The 14,659-nt window shown below is 39.5% G+C and overlaps 1 protein-coding gene across 2 annotated transcripts in view; it reads left to right on the forward strand.

The window, feature by feature from the left end:
- Window positions 1-13,880, forward strand: part of npdc1b (neural proliferation, differentiation and control, 1b) — a 31,514-nt gene extending 17,634 nt beyond the window's left edge. The window contains exons 3-9 of one of the 2 annotated variants that reach the window (XM_073841127.1): window positions 7,014-7,109; window positions 9,760-9,981; window positions 10,102-10,168; window positions 10,251-10,335; window positions 10,430-10,506; window positions 12,078-12,177; window positions 12,381-13,880. In XM_073841127.1, the coding sequence (XP_073697228.1) occupies window positions 7,014-7,109; window positions 9,760-9,981; window positions 10,102-10,168; window positions 10,251-10,335; window positions 10,430-10,506; window positions 12,078-12,177; window positions 12,381-12,458 (725 nt within the window). In that variant the 3' untranslated portion in view covers window positions 12,459-13,880. The remainder of the gene's footprint in view (window positions 1-7,013; window positions 7,110-9,759; window positions 9,982-10,101; window positions 10,169-10,250; window positions 10,336-10,429; window positions 10,507-12,077; window positions 12,178-12,380) is intronic. The other variant, XM_073841128.1, reaches the window with a different exon arrangement.
- The last annotated feature ends 779 nt before the right edge of the window (window positions 13,881-14,659 follow it).

Raw genomic sequence — 14,659 nt, forward strand, 5'->3', positions numbered from 1 at the left:
ATTGTATGGGTCAAAATTAGTTTTCTTTTATGCCAAAAATCATTAGGATATTAAGTAAAGGTCATGTTCCATGAAGATATTTTGTAAATTTCCTACTGTAAATATATCAAAACTTTTTTTTTTTTTTTTTTTTTTTATATATGCAATGCTAAAAACTTCATTTGGACAACTGTAAAGGTGATTTTTGCAATATTTAGTTTTTTTGCACCCTCAGATTTAAGATTTTTAAATAGTTGCATCAGATATTCCCCTATCCGAACAAACCATACATCACTGGAAAGCTTATTTATTCAGCTTTCAAATGATGTATAAATCTCAATTTACAAAATGGACCTTTATGACTAGTTTTGTGGTATGTCTTTGCGGCAGCAGTGAAAGCAGTTTACAGTGATTACAGTCAGTTTCACTTGTTGATCTGATACATGGCATTTTCAGGGTTTCCCTATCATACGCATTAGACTGCAGTGGAAGACCTCTCACTCCTTGCAACCTTCCAGCCTGGCTTCACTCTCCCCCTCTTCCACCCACACATTGCTGCAGATGCAACAGGAGGGAGGGAGGGAGGCTAATGAAATAATTCAGGCGGTCTCTTTCTACACTGCAGTGGTAGGGATTGACAAATGGGGTTGGTGTAAATCACTTAGCTTTAACCATACCAACAAGCAGCAGTTAGATGTAAATATTCTCAAGCATTTCGTTTTCGTTTTAAGCTTTCAGTTTGTAGAAAAAAACTAAAATGTTCATCTTGACTACAACCTTGGAAGATTATTGATCGGTAATTTTCCAGTTCTGCCCTAGGAGGGCAGTGCTGTTGTCTACACCTAATCGATACCATTCAACAGGCAGGAGTATGAACAGCGCCCTTTTCTTCTCTCGCCTTCTTTTCTACAGTTCATTTAGAAGACCTTAGAGGCCTCCCACATTTTTCACACGCGCTGCATTATTTCTTTTTCTCATGACAGACACAGCTGCTCATTTTGTATATAGATAAATGACTGATATAAAGTTGCACACGTGTGTGTTTATGGCTTATTTGGTTATTTAGCTTATACCAAACTTATTGGCTTTTATTTACTAACTGTGCACATATTTTTTGCACATATGCATTTTTTATTGTTACCGATGTGTGAATGGTTTCACATTAGCTGATGACAGATGAAGAAATGTGCAAAATAAATGTATTCAATTCTAAATTTAATTCGTAAAGGATTTGTTCACTTCCAGAATAAGTGTCCTGATATTTTACTCACCCCTATGTCATCCAAGATGTTCATGTCTTTCTTTCTTCAGTTGAAATAATAAATTAAAGTTTTTGAGGAAAAAAAAAATCCAGTATTTTTCTCCAGTGAACGTCAATAGGGATCCAAATTGCAGTTTCAATGCAGCTTCAAAGTGCTCGACGCGATCACAGTCGAGGAATAAGGATCTTATCTAGCAAAACGATTAGTTATTTTCTAAAAAAAATATAATTATATATACTTTTTAACCACAAATGCTCATCTTGCACTAGCTGCAGATGTGCATCTACGACTACACATATTGAAAAGTTCACATGTGTTTAGTTTTTCCTCGCCATCGCTGTTTTATCTTTTTTTGTGACTTTCTTTGCATGTTCACTTGGTAAACACTGGGTCGCTACTTCTGTCAAAGTGCAAAACGAGCATTTATTTATTTTTTTTCACAAATGGCCAATCGTTTCACTACATAAGACCCTTATTCCTCAGCTGGGATCCTGTAGAGCCTTTTGAAGTTGCATTACAACTGCAATTTAGACCTTTAACGCAGTGATCCCCATAGAAGTCCATTAAGGTACATTTTTATTCTGGAAGTGAACTAATCTTTTAACACTGACTTAAACCACATATACAGGTATTTAAAAGTCTTGGTGGTCTTAAAAACTGTTTTATTTATTAGAAATCGAAATAACTAAGTGATATTTTTCATTTCAGAATAAAAAAAAAAATGTCTTTTGTAGCTGGGATTGGTGCCACAAAGGTCTGTTTAAAAGTTGCTTATGTGTTTCAATCGGTTTTGAGACTGACACACTTGGCTTTTAAAGATTTTGATCTCATGCAAGAGTGCAAGAATGTGTTTCAGAGAGTGATGAATGGCTGTACGAGAGAGGTTGTGCGGAAAGTCCTTATATGGAGATGGCTAGGGCATGCATTATGTAAATTCATAACTGTGAGTTAGTGCTCCTTCACTTACAGTAGAGCAGTCTGGAATTATCAGCGTTACAATGAGGCATGACAGAAATTTGAACATGAAAACCTTTTCACACAAGAACACTTGTACACAATTATTAGTAAATGAGACCCATTAGGACTCTCATAAGTATGCAATTATTGATTAATCATGATTTATGTTTGAAAACATCCACAAACAGGTTTTGCATCCACAAACAGGAAATGCAACGATAATACATGTTTAGTAAATGAAACCCATGACTCACTAGAGTTTAGTGAACACTGAGTTGAGTTTAATTTGCAGTTTTTTTATTTGTGACCCTGGATCACAAAACCAGTCATAAGTAGCATGGGTATATTTGTAGCAATAGCCAAAATACATTGCATGTGTCAAAATGATAGATTTTTCAGTTAAAATTATTAGGATATTAAGTAAAGATCTGTCACAGATATAGCAGGATGAGGAGTGGAGATACAGAAGCTGGAACCGGAGTAAAATAAACACTGATATTTATTGTGAAAACAAACAAAGAACATGAAGAAAACAAAACAGAAGTAACGATTAAACCATTAGGACTAGAAACAGAGGGGGAAAACCACTAAGAAAACATGACAGAAAAGACTATAATCCTGACATTACCCCCCCCCCCCTCCCCCGAAGGCAGACAGTCCAGGAGGCAATGGCGGATCTGGGGGCTCAGGAAGCCATGGCCAGGCAAACAGTCCATGAGGCCATGGCGGATCTGGGGGCTCAGGAAGCCATGGCTGGGTAAACAGTCCATGAGGCCATGGCGGATCTGGGGGCTCAGGAAGCCATGGCTGGGTAAACAGTCCATGAGGCCATGGCGGATCTGGGGGCTCAGGAAGCCATGGCCAAGCAAACAGTCCAGGAGGCCATGGTGGATCTGGAGGCTCAGAAAGCCATGGCCAAGCAAACAGTCCAGGAGGCCATGGTGGATCAGAGGGGTAGCCCCCACCCAAAATTTTCTTGGGAGAACCCAGGGCGTAGCCTGCCCAGGGGAGCACGGGAGGGCGTGTTGTAGGAGGCGCCGGCTCTGGAGGGCGTGTAGGAGGGCACGCTGGAGAAGGCGTCGGCTCTGGAGGGCGCTCTTGAGGAGCGGGCTCTGGACGGCACTCTTGAAGAGCGGGCTCTGGACGGCACTCTTGAAGAGCGGGCTCTGGACGACGCTCGGGGCGAGCGGGCTCTGGAGGGCTGGATGACCCCAGCGGAGACTCTGGAGGGCTGGGCGACCCCAGTGGAGACTCTGGAGGGCTGGGCATCTCCAGTGGAGGTTCTGGAAGAGTGGACTCTGAGCGAGCGGTCACTGGAGGGCGGAGACTCTGGGAGGCTGGGTGGAACCAGCGGAGGGCACTCTGGAAGGCTGGGCAGAACCAGTGGAGACTCTGGGAGGCTGTACGGAACCAGACTTGACTCAGGAGGTGCTACTTGACTTGCCTCAGGAGGTGCTGCTAGACTTGCCTCAGGAAGTGCTGCTAGACTTGCCTCCGGAGGTGCTGCTTGACCTGACTCAGGAGGTGCTGCCTGACTTGACTGTTCAGGAACTGCAGCTGTGACGCGACTTGACTGTGCAGGAACTGCAGCTGTGACGCGACTTGACTGTGCAGGAACTGCAGCTGTGACTTGACTTGACTGTGCAGGAACAACAGATGTGACTTGACTTGACTGTGCAGGAACAGCAGCTGGTAGGGTGGCCTTGATGGGTGCAGACTCTGACTGGGCGGCAGCCATCTTGGGTGCAGACTCTGACTTGGCGGCCATCTTGGCTGGGAACTCAGGCTTGACGGCCATCTTGGCCGGGGACTCAGGCTTAGTGGCCATCTTGGCCGGGGACTCAGGCTTGGCGGCCATCTTGCCCGGGAACTCAGGAACGGCGGCCATCTTGGCCAGGGATTCAGGCTTGACGGCCATCTTGGCTAGGAACTCAGGAACGGAGACCATCTTGGCCAGGGATCCAGGCTTGAAGGCCATCTTGGCCGGGAACTCAGGCTTGACGGCCATCTTGGCCGGGAACCCAGGAACGGAGGCCATTTTGTGTGCAGACTCTGGCGTGGCAGCCATCTTGCGTGCAGACTCTGGCGTAGCAGCCATCTTGCGTGCTGACTTTGACGTGGCGGCCATCTTGTGAGCTGACGCTGGCCTGGCCGTTGGCGGGCTTGAGCACGGAGAGGAAGCCAGCGGGCTTGAGCGTTGGGTGGCGACCGGCAGACTAGAGTAGGGAGGAGGCCGGCCGCATCGGGCTGAGGACAGCGGCGGAGCTTTGGAGGATGACTGGAGATTTGGGACTGGGCTGGCGGTGCGAACCGTTGGCACGGTATGTGGGGGGTCCTGGCTTATGGAGGGCTGGCGCGATGTGCTGTGTTTGCGAGGGGACTGGAAGATGAGACTGAAAAGTATTTGAAATTTCTTCCACTTCAAAATCAGACCCATTTAAAAACAGAATGAGATTGACTAGCTCGATCAAGGGGAATTTACTGGCTGGAAGATCGCAGCAGATAATCTCATCATCCAGTCCCAAAACAAACACAGCGCCAAGTGAAGCATTTTGCACCCTCAGATTCCTGATTTTTAAATAGTTGTATATTGTCCTTTCCTAACAAGCCACACATCAATGAAAATTTTATTTATTCAGCTTTCAGATAATGTATAAATCTCTAGTTCATCTTCTAGACTCTTATGACTGGTTTTGTGGTCCAGGGTCACATTTTTGTGTCTAGTTATGTGTTAATTTATGCATTTGTTTATGCAAGTATACGAATATAAAACATGCAAATTGCAATGCCAATTATCTAGTCTGGATATTAACAAAATTGCAAGGTCACTAGAAAAAAATGTATCCCTTAAATGTGTAGTCCACAGCAAACAAAAGCTGCTTTTCCACATTATTTGGAGTGGAAAATAAATAATCTGACACTATTAAATAAATTTAGCTCACACTGGTAAAAATAGAACTTTCATGGTTGATGGCTAATGCATCCATGTCTCTCTCACTCTCTCACACACGTACACACACCCTCTTTATCTCTCTCTCAAGCACTCCATCTTTTTTTCCTATCCCACTTATGAAGTTTTTGCTCTTGGCACTTTCTCAGTGGTTGCCGTGGTGACTGGTTTCATTCATGAATCTGTAGAGGCCCCTCCCCTTTCTCTCCCTGCCCGCTTGTACGCCCCACTGCCCACATACGCATAGCAGCACCACACAACAGAACCACTGACCAAATCCGCCTACACTCACTGCAGTACGAATACACACACTCACGCATTCTGCAGTGCATGCATATGCACTGTATTACACAAGCTCATAACACCTTAGCACACACATTTTTGGTGCATGTTATGATGAATTATTTTAAATCTTCATAAATATGTATATTAGCAGTATTGCATGCACATTATACCCAGTGCAGTACAAACTATGCCAAGATCTATCTCATATTCCTTGCTGCATTATTATTTAACTTACCTTAGCAGTTCCCACTTTAGATCTTCTAGCTCAGAGCAATAGCTTTAACTCTTTAATTCTAAGATAAATGGCTATGAATGCGGTTCCTTGTGTGTATATAGTATAATTTGCGAATACACTACCAATCAAACATTTGGGGTCAGTAAGATTTTTGTTTCTTTTATTGTTTTTGTAAGAAACTATACTTCTATTCAGCAAGGCTGCATTAAATTGGTCAAAAGTGACAGTAAAGACATGTTAGTAAAGACAAGTTACAAAAGATTTCTGACTTTTCTTTTGAACTTTCTATTCAACATAAAAATCAACATATTGAGACTTATTTCTGAAGGATAATGTGACACTGAAGACTGGAACTTATTTACATGAATAGGAAAGGAGGTGAAGTGAGGCCAAGTATGGCGACCCATACTAGGAATATGTGCTCTGCATTTAACCCATCCAAGTGCACACACACACAGTAGTGAACACACACAAACACCGTGAACACACACCCGGAGCAGTGGGCAGCCATTGCTGCGGCGCCCGGTGAGCAGTTAGGGGTTCGGTGCCTTGCTCAAGGGACTCACCTCAGTCGTGGTATTGAGGGTGGAGAGGACCCTGGTGATTCATTCCCACCACCTACAATCCCTGCTGGACCTGAGACTCGAACCCACGACCTTTGGGTTACACGTCCGACTGTCTAAACATTAGGCCACGGCTGCCCCCCGTAATATTTCATCTTCTCTACTTTAATACCAGTTTCAGCACAAAATAAACATGAATAAACAGCCAAAGGTATGTTAAAAGAAGGAATACAACTTACCGAAATCCATATCCTGTCTCATGTAATCAGTGTTTCAGCTGTGTTTGTAAAGTGTTGTGTAACGTCACATTTACCTCAGAAAAAAACATATTCTTGTTAGTTAGCTAGAAAAAATAGCTCTAAAGAGGAGCATTTTGCTAAATATATGCACAATGTAACATATTCATTATAATTTTTACTGTTCTTGAATGTTTCATTTATGTTTAAGTAGAAGGTAGTATAACTTTGTTATCATAAAAACTTAAGTAATTTAAGCATTTGTATACAAATCAGTTAATTTTAACCTTCATTGTTATAGTAATGTAGTACCAATTTATGTATATTTTACAGCATTAGTTGTAGCTTTGAGAAAATTTGGCATGTACTGTATTTAATATATATCCAAAATAACCATATTGAATCAAATCGATTGGAAATCAAATCAAATTGAATCGACTTGACCCAGCCAAAGTACTGTAAATTTTTCACTTATTCTCAGTCTTCAGCCTTCCTCTCTTTCTCATAACTTTTATGTTATTTCTCTGTCCCACTTTCTTACCCTAGCAGTCAAGGTCAGCCATCTCCCAGAGCTGGATGAAGAGATAGACATTCTCTCCTCCATCATCAGCAAACACAGAGAATCAGAGATGAAGCACTCAGGTAAGTTAGCATGGGAATCCTGCCAATAAAGGGACAGTTTGACCTAAAAATCAAAATGTCCATTTTTACTCTCCCTTATGTCATTCCAAACCTGAATGACTTTCTTTCTTTCGTAAGACATAACAGAAGAAAATATGTGCTCCCAGTACCGCCGCTCCCTATACGCAGAGTACGCAGTCTGCGTAGGGCACCAACTCCCAGGGGGCACCATCCCAGCTGCTCAAAAAATATATTTTTATTATTTTTTATTATTATTTATTTTAGTTTTTATATAGCCTGTTATAATAATAAATTAATATTAATAATATGAATAAAATTAATTAATATTAATAATATACATATACAAATAAACAAAAATATAAACGTTTAATATTGCAATTTCTGTGAACGCAGAATAGGCTAGTAAGCACACGTGATGACGCGCAGCGACGCGCCTTTACCTCTGTTTACGGCTGCCTATTTGGCCAAAATGATGATAATAATTGATGAACAATATGCCTGGTCCTGGAAAGAGACATCAACAATCCGGCGCCGAGAAACGAAAGAAAAAAAAAAAGCCCAAGATGAAGCCCGTGCATACGTACTTAGGTACGTTAAAAATCCTGTGAAACTTTATTTTATTCTGTCGACGTTAATAGTGTTTTAATGTCGGTAATAATTTCACGACTAACGCATCCTTCTTAATATGAATACAAGTAGATCTAAGTAAACAAAATGACTTAAAATGCATTATAGTAAAACACAGAGGCAATTATGATTATTGATTAATATTGACCATATGGTGTCATTAAATAACAGTGTTAAAATACATAATCTAATACAAAATTAACAGTTTACATTACAATTTTAAAAGAAATGCCTGAAAAGGGCACCAAAGGCCTGGTAAATGCAGTTGTTACACTTACATGATGATCGAATTCCTTGTTTAACATTGACCAAACATTTAATTAAAATGTCCACATAATCTTTCCTATCATTTCCTCAACAAAAATATGTGGACATCATAACCCTTGTCTGCTTTATTGTCAAAGTCTGCTTTATTGTCAAAACTGCCACATGTACAGTGCATGTACAGGTAAAAACATAAATAAAAATATATTAAAAAAAAAATACAGAAAAATACAAATATTATATATTCTATAAAACACAATTTACAAGCATGGATATGATAGAAAGATAGATAAAAAGGCAGATAACCATGTTTTTTATCATAGTAAAACTGCTTAATTTCCTTTTGTATGATTCTGAGATTTATAAATCAATCAGACAACTGTATTAATAAAATCATAGCCATTGGAGGTAACTCTTTTTGTTGATAAAACTCTTGCTCTTGCTCTTGCTATTTCACTCTTTATTTACCTTTTTGACCAAAAATAACTTCCGTAATATTTGGGGGAGGGGGCACAAAAGTTAATTTCTGCTTAGGGCACCCATTTGGCCAGCAGCGGCCCTGTGTGCTCCTACTTTCCATGTAATGACAGTGAACATGACAAGTACATACTTCATGTGCACTAGTCTATACTACGGTGGCCGAGAGAGGTCAACGCGCTGCAAACAAGAAAACACATGCAAACAGAAAAAAACGACAACAAATTATGAAAACATCTTCATCAGTTTGACAACACAGGCGCTGCAAATCCTCGCAACGCAAACACAAATACTGAAACGCGCTGCAAATTCTCACAACACAACCAAACTCAGAAACGCGCTGCGAACACACGAAGGCGCTGCAAACTAACAAACGCGCTGCATATAGCACGGTCCACAACGGAAATGTTTCAGGGGACCTCAAAAAGTGACGAACTCATCTGGGACCTGATTATTTATATCACTATATTACCTGATTATTTATATCACTATCACCTTTAAGTGATACTATACTATCACTAAAAGGTGATAGTTCACCGATAACACCTCTGCTCTGACCAACAGCCACTGAACAAATAATCAGGTCCCAGATGGGTTCGTCACTTTTTGAGGTCCCCCTGAAACATTTCCGTTGTGGTCCGTGCTATATGCAGAGCGTTCGTGTGTTTCGCAGCGCCTTCATGTGTTCGCAGCGCGTTTCTGAGTTTGGTTGTGTTGTGAGAATTTGCAGCGCGTTTCCGTATTTGTGTTTGCTTGGCGAGAATTTGCAGCGCCTGTGTTGTCAAACTGATGAAGATGTTTTCTTAATTTGTTGTCGTTTTTTTTCTGTTTGCATGTGTTTTCTTGTTTGCAGCGTGTTGGCCTCTCTCGGCCACCGTACTATACAGTGTTTTATTTTTCAGCCATACGATAGCTTTTAATATTTGTATTCAAACTGACACACTGTTAATGATGCTAGTGACGTCAGGGCTGGCACGACCCATCTAAAGCCACTATTTGAATAGAACGTGAGCGAGAATGTGATTTGTGGGCTGGCAGGGACAGATTATGAGTAGATAATGAATCAGTTTTGCTGTGTTACTACAAAAAGCAATTAAAAGCTTTAAACGCAATGAAATTAAAAAGTTGTACATGAGTTTTTTTCTGTCTTAAGGAGAGTGCTACCATAATTCACCGCCTACTACACATCTTTAAAAACTAAACTAAAATAAAACATTGTAAATTCAGTGTTTTCCATTATGAGTGACAGTCTCTCTCTTTTTTACTCTCTTATGTTCTTCAGCCCCCTCTCCAGCTGCTTCCAAAGCCCCTGAGGATCGATCTTGGCCGAGCAGTCAGCACAGAGCAGAGGCATCTCCTGCTGCTACATCAGAACAGCCTTTGACAAGTGCCCTGACCACCGCCGCCTCTACCACCAGCCCGGCCTCACACTCTCCCTTTGTCTCCGCTGTGCACAGCGCCCCCTTTATCATCCCGTACCCTTCTGAGGACCACTCTTTCATCAGTACGTTATACTGTGGATTGTTTGCTGATGTTAATAAAGATATACAGTATGAGTTTGTGTACTGTTACCACAGAGCTTTTCATGACAATCTTCTTGTTTTTTTTTTTTTTCCTCCTTTAGTATTTTTGGGTGTGTTTCTCATGGTGGGCTCAGTTGCCATGGTCTTGACTGGAGTGTGCTGGGTCAGGTGAGATAATATAATCTTAACAAACCTTGTTGGATCAAAGTATACATCAGTGATATTGATGCTGTGGTATCTTTCTTCTCAGAATGCAGAGAGGCAGTCGTCTAGCCCAGAAAGTTGATTATCCTGCTTTTAGGTTAATAGGTTCCAATTCTTATGATAGTGGCATGGTGAGTAGACATACATACACATACAAAAACAAAGAATAATCCTTGTGTTGTGATGTTTGTATGTTTACACACACTACTATTATTCTGTTTTTAGGCTGGAGATAAAACACTTGCACAGAGTGCCCAGATGTACCACTTTCAGCTTCAGAAGCAGCAAATGATGTCACTCAAGTGAGTAACCAGAAAATAGATTTAAGTTCAAACAATGTTTCCATTTTCTCAAAATATGCATTTAATAGCACCTCATTCTCCAGTGATTCTCAAATGATTCCTTGGTAGCTGTTCGAAAAGAAATGATAGAAATTAATACTTTTGTTTAGCAAGGATGCTTTAATTTGATCAAAAGTGATGATAAAGACATGTATAAGATTTCTAGAAGGTTTCTATTTTCAGTTTATTTCAACATAATATTAATGAATGTTTTTTTGAGCAGCAAATCAGAATTACAAAGATTGCTGCAAGATTATGTAACTGTGAAGTAATAATGGCAAAAAGAATTACCTTTAAAATCACTGGAATAAATTACATTTTAAAATATATTCAAAAAGAAAACAGTTATTTTAAATAATAAAACATATATCAGAATTGTGCTGTTTTTGTTGTACTTTTAGATACTTTGGTGAGGAGAAGAGACTTATTTGAAAAACATTAAAAATCTTACTGTCCAAAAACTTTTGACTGATAGTGTATTTTTAATTTTTTTAAAGAAATGTTTTGTTGTTGTTTTTTTCCTGAAAATGTGCATGAAATTGGTCAAAAGTGACAGTGAATAATAAATAAATAAATGCTGTTCTTTTGAACTTTCTATTTATCAAAGAATCCACAAAAGCAACCAGCACAACTCTTTTGACTACCAGTCTCTTCTGCTCACAAAGCCTGCATTTGTTTAATCCAAATACAGCATAAACAGTGCAATTTTTAAATATTTTTACTATTTAAAATAATTGTTTCAATATATTTTAAGATGTAATTTATTCCTGTATTTCAAAGCTACATTTTTAGCATCATTATTCCAGTCAGATGATGTTCCAGAAATCCTTGTAATATTCTGATTTGCTGCTCAAAAAAAAAAACATTTATTATTGTTATGTTGAAAACAGCTGAGTGGATTTTTTTCAGGTACCTTTGATGAATAGAAAGTTGATCTGATTTATCATAGAAATCTTTTGTAACATAAATGCCTTTATCATCACTTTTGATCCATTTAAATCATCCTTGTTTAATAAAAGTATGAAAAAAGAAACAATTATACTGAAGCTCTGAAGCTTTTGAATGGCATAGTGTATAATGTTACAAAAGCTTTTTATTTCAGATAAATGCTGTTCTTTGAATCTCTATTAGTGAAAGAATCCTCAGAAATGTACTCAGCTGTTTTAAATATTGATAATATTAATAATAATGAAACTGTTTCTTGAAAAGAAAGCAAATTAGAATGATTTCTGAAGGATCATGTGATGTTGAAGACTAAAGAAAATGTAGCTTTGATCACGGGAATAAATTACATTTAAAAATATGTTCAAATATATAGTCAAAATATTACTGCTTTTGCTGTATTTTGAATCAAATAAATGCAGGCTTGGTGAGCAGACTTGTTTAAAAAACATTAAAAATCTTACTATTCAAAAACGTTTGACTGGTAGTGTAAATCAGCCTATTTTGTGACTAAAACTAATTTAGACTCATTTATTTACATTATTGTTCAAAACTCAGTGGCATGCCTTCGGTGTTTTATCCTCATGCAGACCTCGGAGTGATTCCAAGATTCCTGAGTCAGGAGCCACTTCGGATGAGGAAAATGAAGACGGAGACTTCACTGTGTATGAGTGCCCAGGACTTGCCCCAGTAAGAGCAATACTTTTATACTCTACATCATTCTGATTGTGGTGGATCACGTCTGTGTATTTGTGTTCACGTATGAGAAAGATCCCCCCTATCACTGTCATAAATCACAACTCCCGCAGGTGTGATCTCTGGTATTATTTGTCACCCACTGTGCTACAGTTTGAAGTCTCCCGTGGTGTTCAAAAGTATCTTTCTCTTTCCAGACCGGGGAAATGGAAGTGAAGAATCCACTGTTTGACGACTCCACCTTTCATCTTCACCTGCAGAGAAGTTACAACTAAACACGAGTACTCAGAGGACGCATCACTCCACGCTTGAAATCACAATGGCGTGCTTTCCTCATCTGATCCAATCAGGCAAGGCCACAAAGGCCATCTGCACTTGCATCATGGTTTGTGTGGACATTTGAGAGCTTCTTTTTTTGTGTGCAGTTAAATCCAAGTTGACACCGGTCAACTGGTGAACAAAAAACAGAATTGCAACACTGACAAAAGTAATTCACTTTGTTTGATTCACACATACACAAGCATCCTTTCTAAAGACCAGCCCCTTGGGATCAGGACCCTGCGCTGTAGTACCTTTCAGTTTAACGGCAGATCTGCATGGATTTCTGATGTAGAGTTGCACCCATCCTGTATAATCATGCACAGTTTGTGTCTCTTTCCTCAATGTCTGCTGTAAACATACTGTACGTAATAGACTGGGCATCCTCAGTGCTTTCAAAAAGCTTGATACCAGCTCAAGACTCATTTAACACCAGGTCACTGCTGACGTCTTCTGTAGTATATTGTGAATACTGTGCAATGGAAAGGAAACTTATTTATAGAATTAATTGTTTGAACATATCTTGCCTGCAAACGCTAGTCATATTTAGGATGAACGTGGAAGGTGACGCCCCTCGAGGAGCAACATAAATTACACGGTTAGCGTATTTTATGTTTTCTTCTACCAAATTCGTCTGTGACTGTATTTTTTAAAATGCCAATGGTGATTTTAGTATTTTTTTATAATTGTGCTCACAAAAATAACCCCTAAATGATATTATGTAGCCTCTGTATAATCAGAATGGTCCTACTATGCATGATTTGAAGCTGTGTAATGAAGAAAGTCGGTGTGCATTTCTGGTGCATTTATAGAAACAAAAACATATGAAATTTTTTACCAAACCCAGTAAAATCAAAAAGACCTGATTTGCAGCGTAACACATTGTATATATAGCTGCTGTTGTGTACAGTACAGGCCAGGATTCTCCAATCTACGTGCAGATGCTAGATCACTACCGGTGACGTGATATAGTTTGATTCCGGAGCGTGTGTCGCTCGCTGCTGTTTCTCAGGAAGTCTGCCAACAGTAGCCGGTTTCTGTGCAGCATTTTCTGTAATGGGGATCCATTCGGGTTCCTCTGGATCTTATACCTTTGAATCTTTTAGTCAAAAGCTGTGGCAGTGTCGTCAGTCTTTCGATGTTGCATTGGGGCAAAAGGAAGCCCTTAAAATTTGAAATGTGCCTCCTTTAACATCCTCTATCTGTTCTGTTCTGTTCGACAGTCATTGTGGGGATGTTAACTCTGATATGACCTACACCTTTCAAAATAAGTCATGATGGTCTTTAGTCGAGCCCAATAAATCTTTTTCAGCTACTGAGATTGCCTGACATGCATGTAAAGATGGAATATATAAAGAGGAAATAAATATTTATATCTGCTCAAATAATAGTGTCATGTTTTTATTGATATTAAACCTGTTTTGTGTGAAGATATTTGTAGACAAAAAGATGCTTACATGAGAAACAGTAAAATAGAGTTAAACCTATACCAAAGACAGGAGACCTTATTAAATGATTAAACGGGAACCCTGAGTATTAAGACTTGTACGGTTTAATATAAGGTAAATGATGTCTCTTACTGAAATATGTAGAAGAAAACCAATGAAAGGCGTAATTAATATTAAAAAATCCATATCGTTTTATACATATTTTGAAGTATTGGAGTATTATACATATTTAGGCTACTGGCGCTGCCTGTTACTATTTTTACCACAACACAACTTGAAATAAGCAACTCGGAAAATAAAATGCTGATATGATGCCACATTGTGCAGCTTTTGGTTGTAATTTTCAGTCGAAGGGCAACAAGAGAAGAGATGTAAGTCTTTACTGCTTTTCCTAGCCATGAGAAAAGGAGAAAAGAATGGGAAGATGCCTGTGGACGAATACAATTTCATAAAGACCTGCATTGTTGTTCTCTCCACTTTAGCCCTGATGTCTTTTATTAGACCACAGCTACTGAAAGAGCTTACAAACAGCAGAGACAAGAAATGCTAGATGCCATCCTGGCAGGATGTAAACATGTTGACGCTTGTCATGACGCCGCAGCCACTGAAGGAGTTTCTCAGCGCAGATTTCACTCAATATCCCGGGCGTTTAGACTCTTTAGGCATTTGGTTTAAGCCTATACTTATCCATTGCCACCTGTAGCTCTTTC

The sequence above is a fragment of the Garra rufa genome, chromosome 5, assembly GCF_049309525.1.
Source record: "Garra rufa chromosome 5, GarRuf1.0, whole genome shotgun sequence".
NCBI classification, from domain to species: Eukaryota; Metazoa; Chordata; class Actinopteri; order Cypriniformes; family Cyprinidae; genus Garra; species Garra rufa.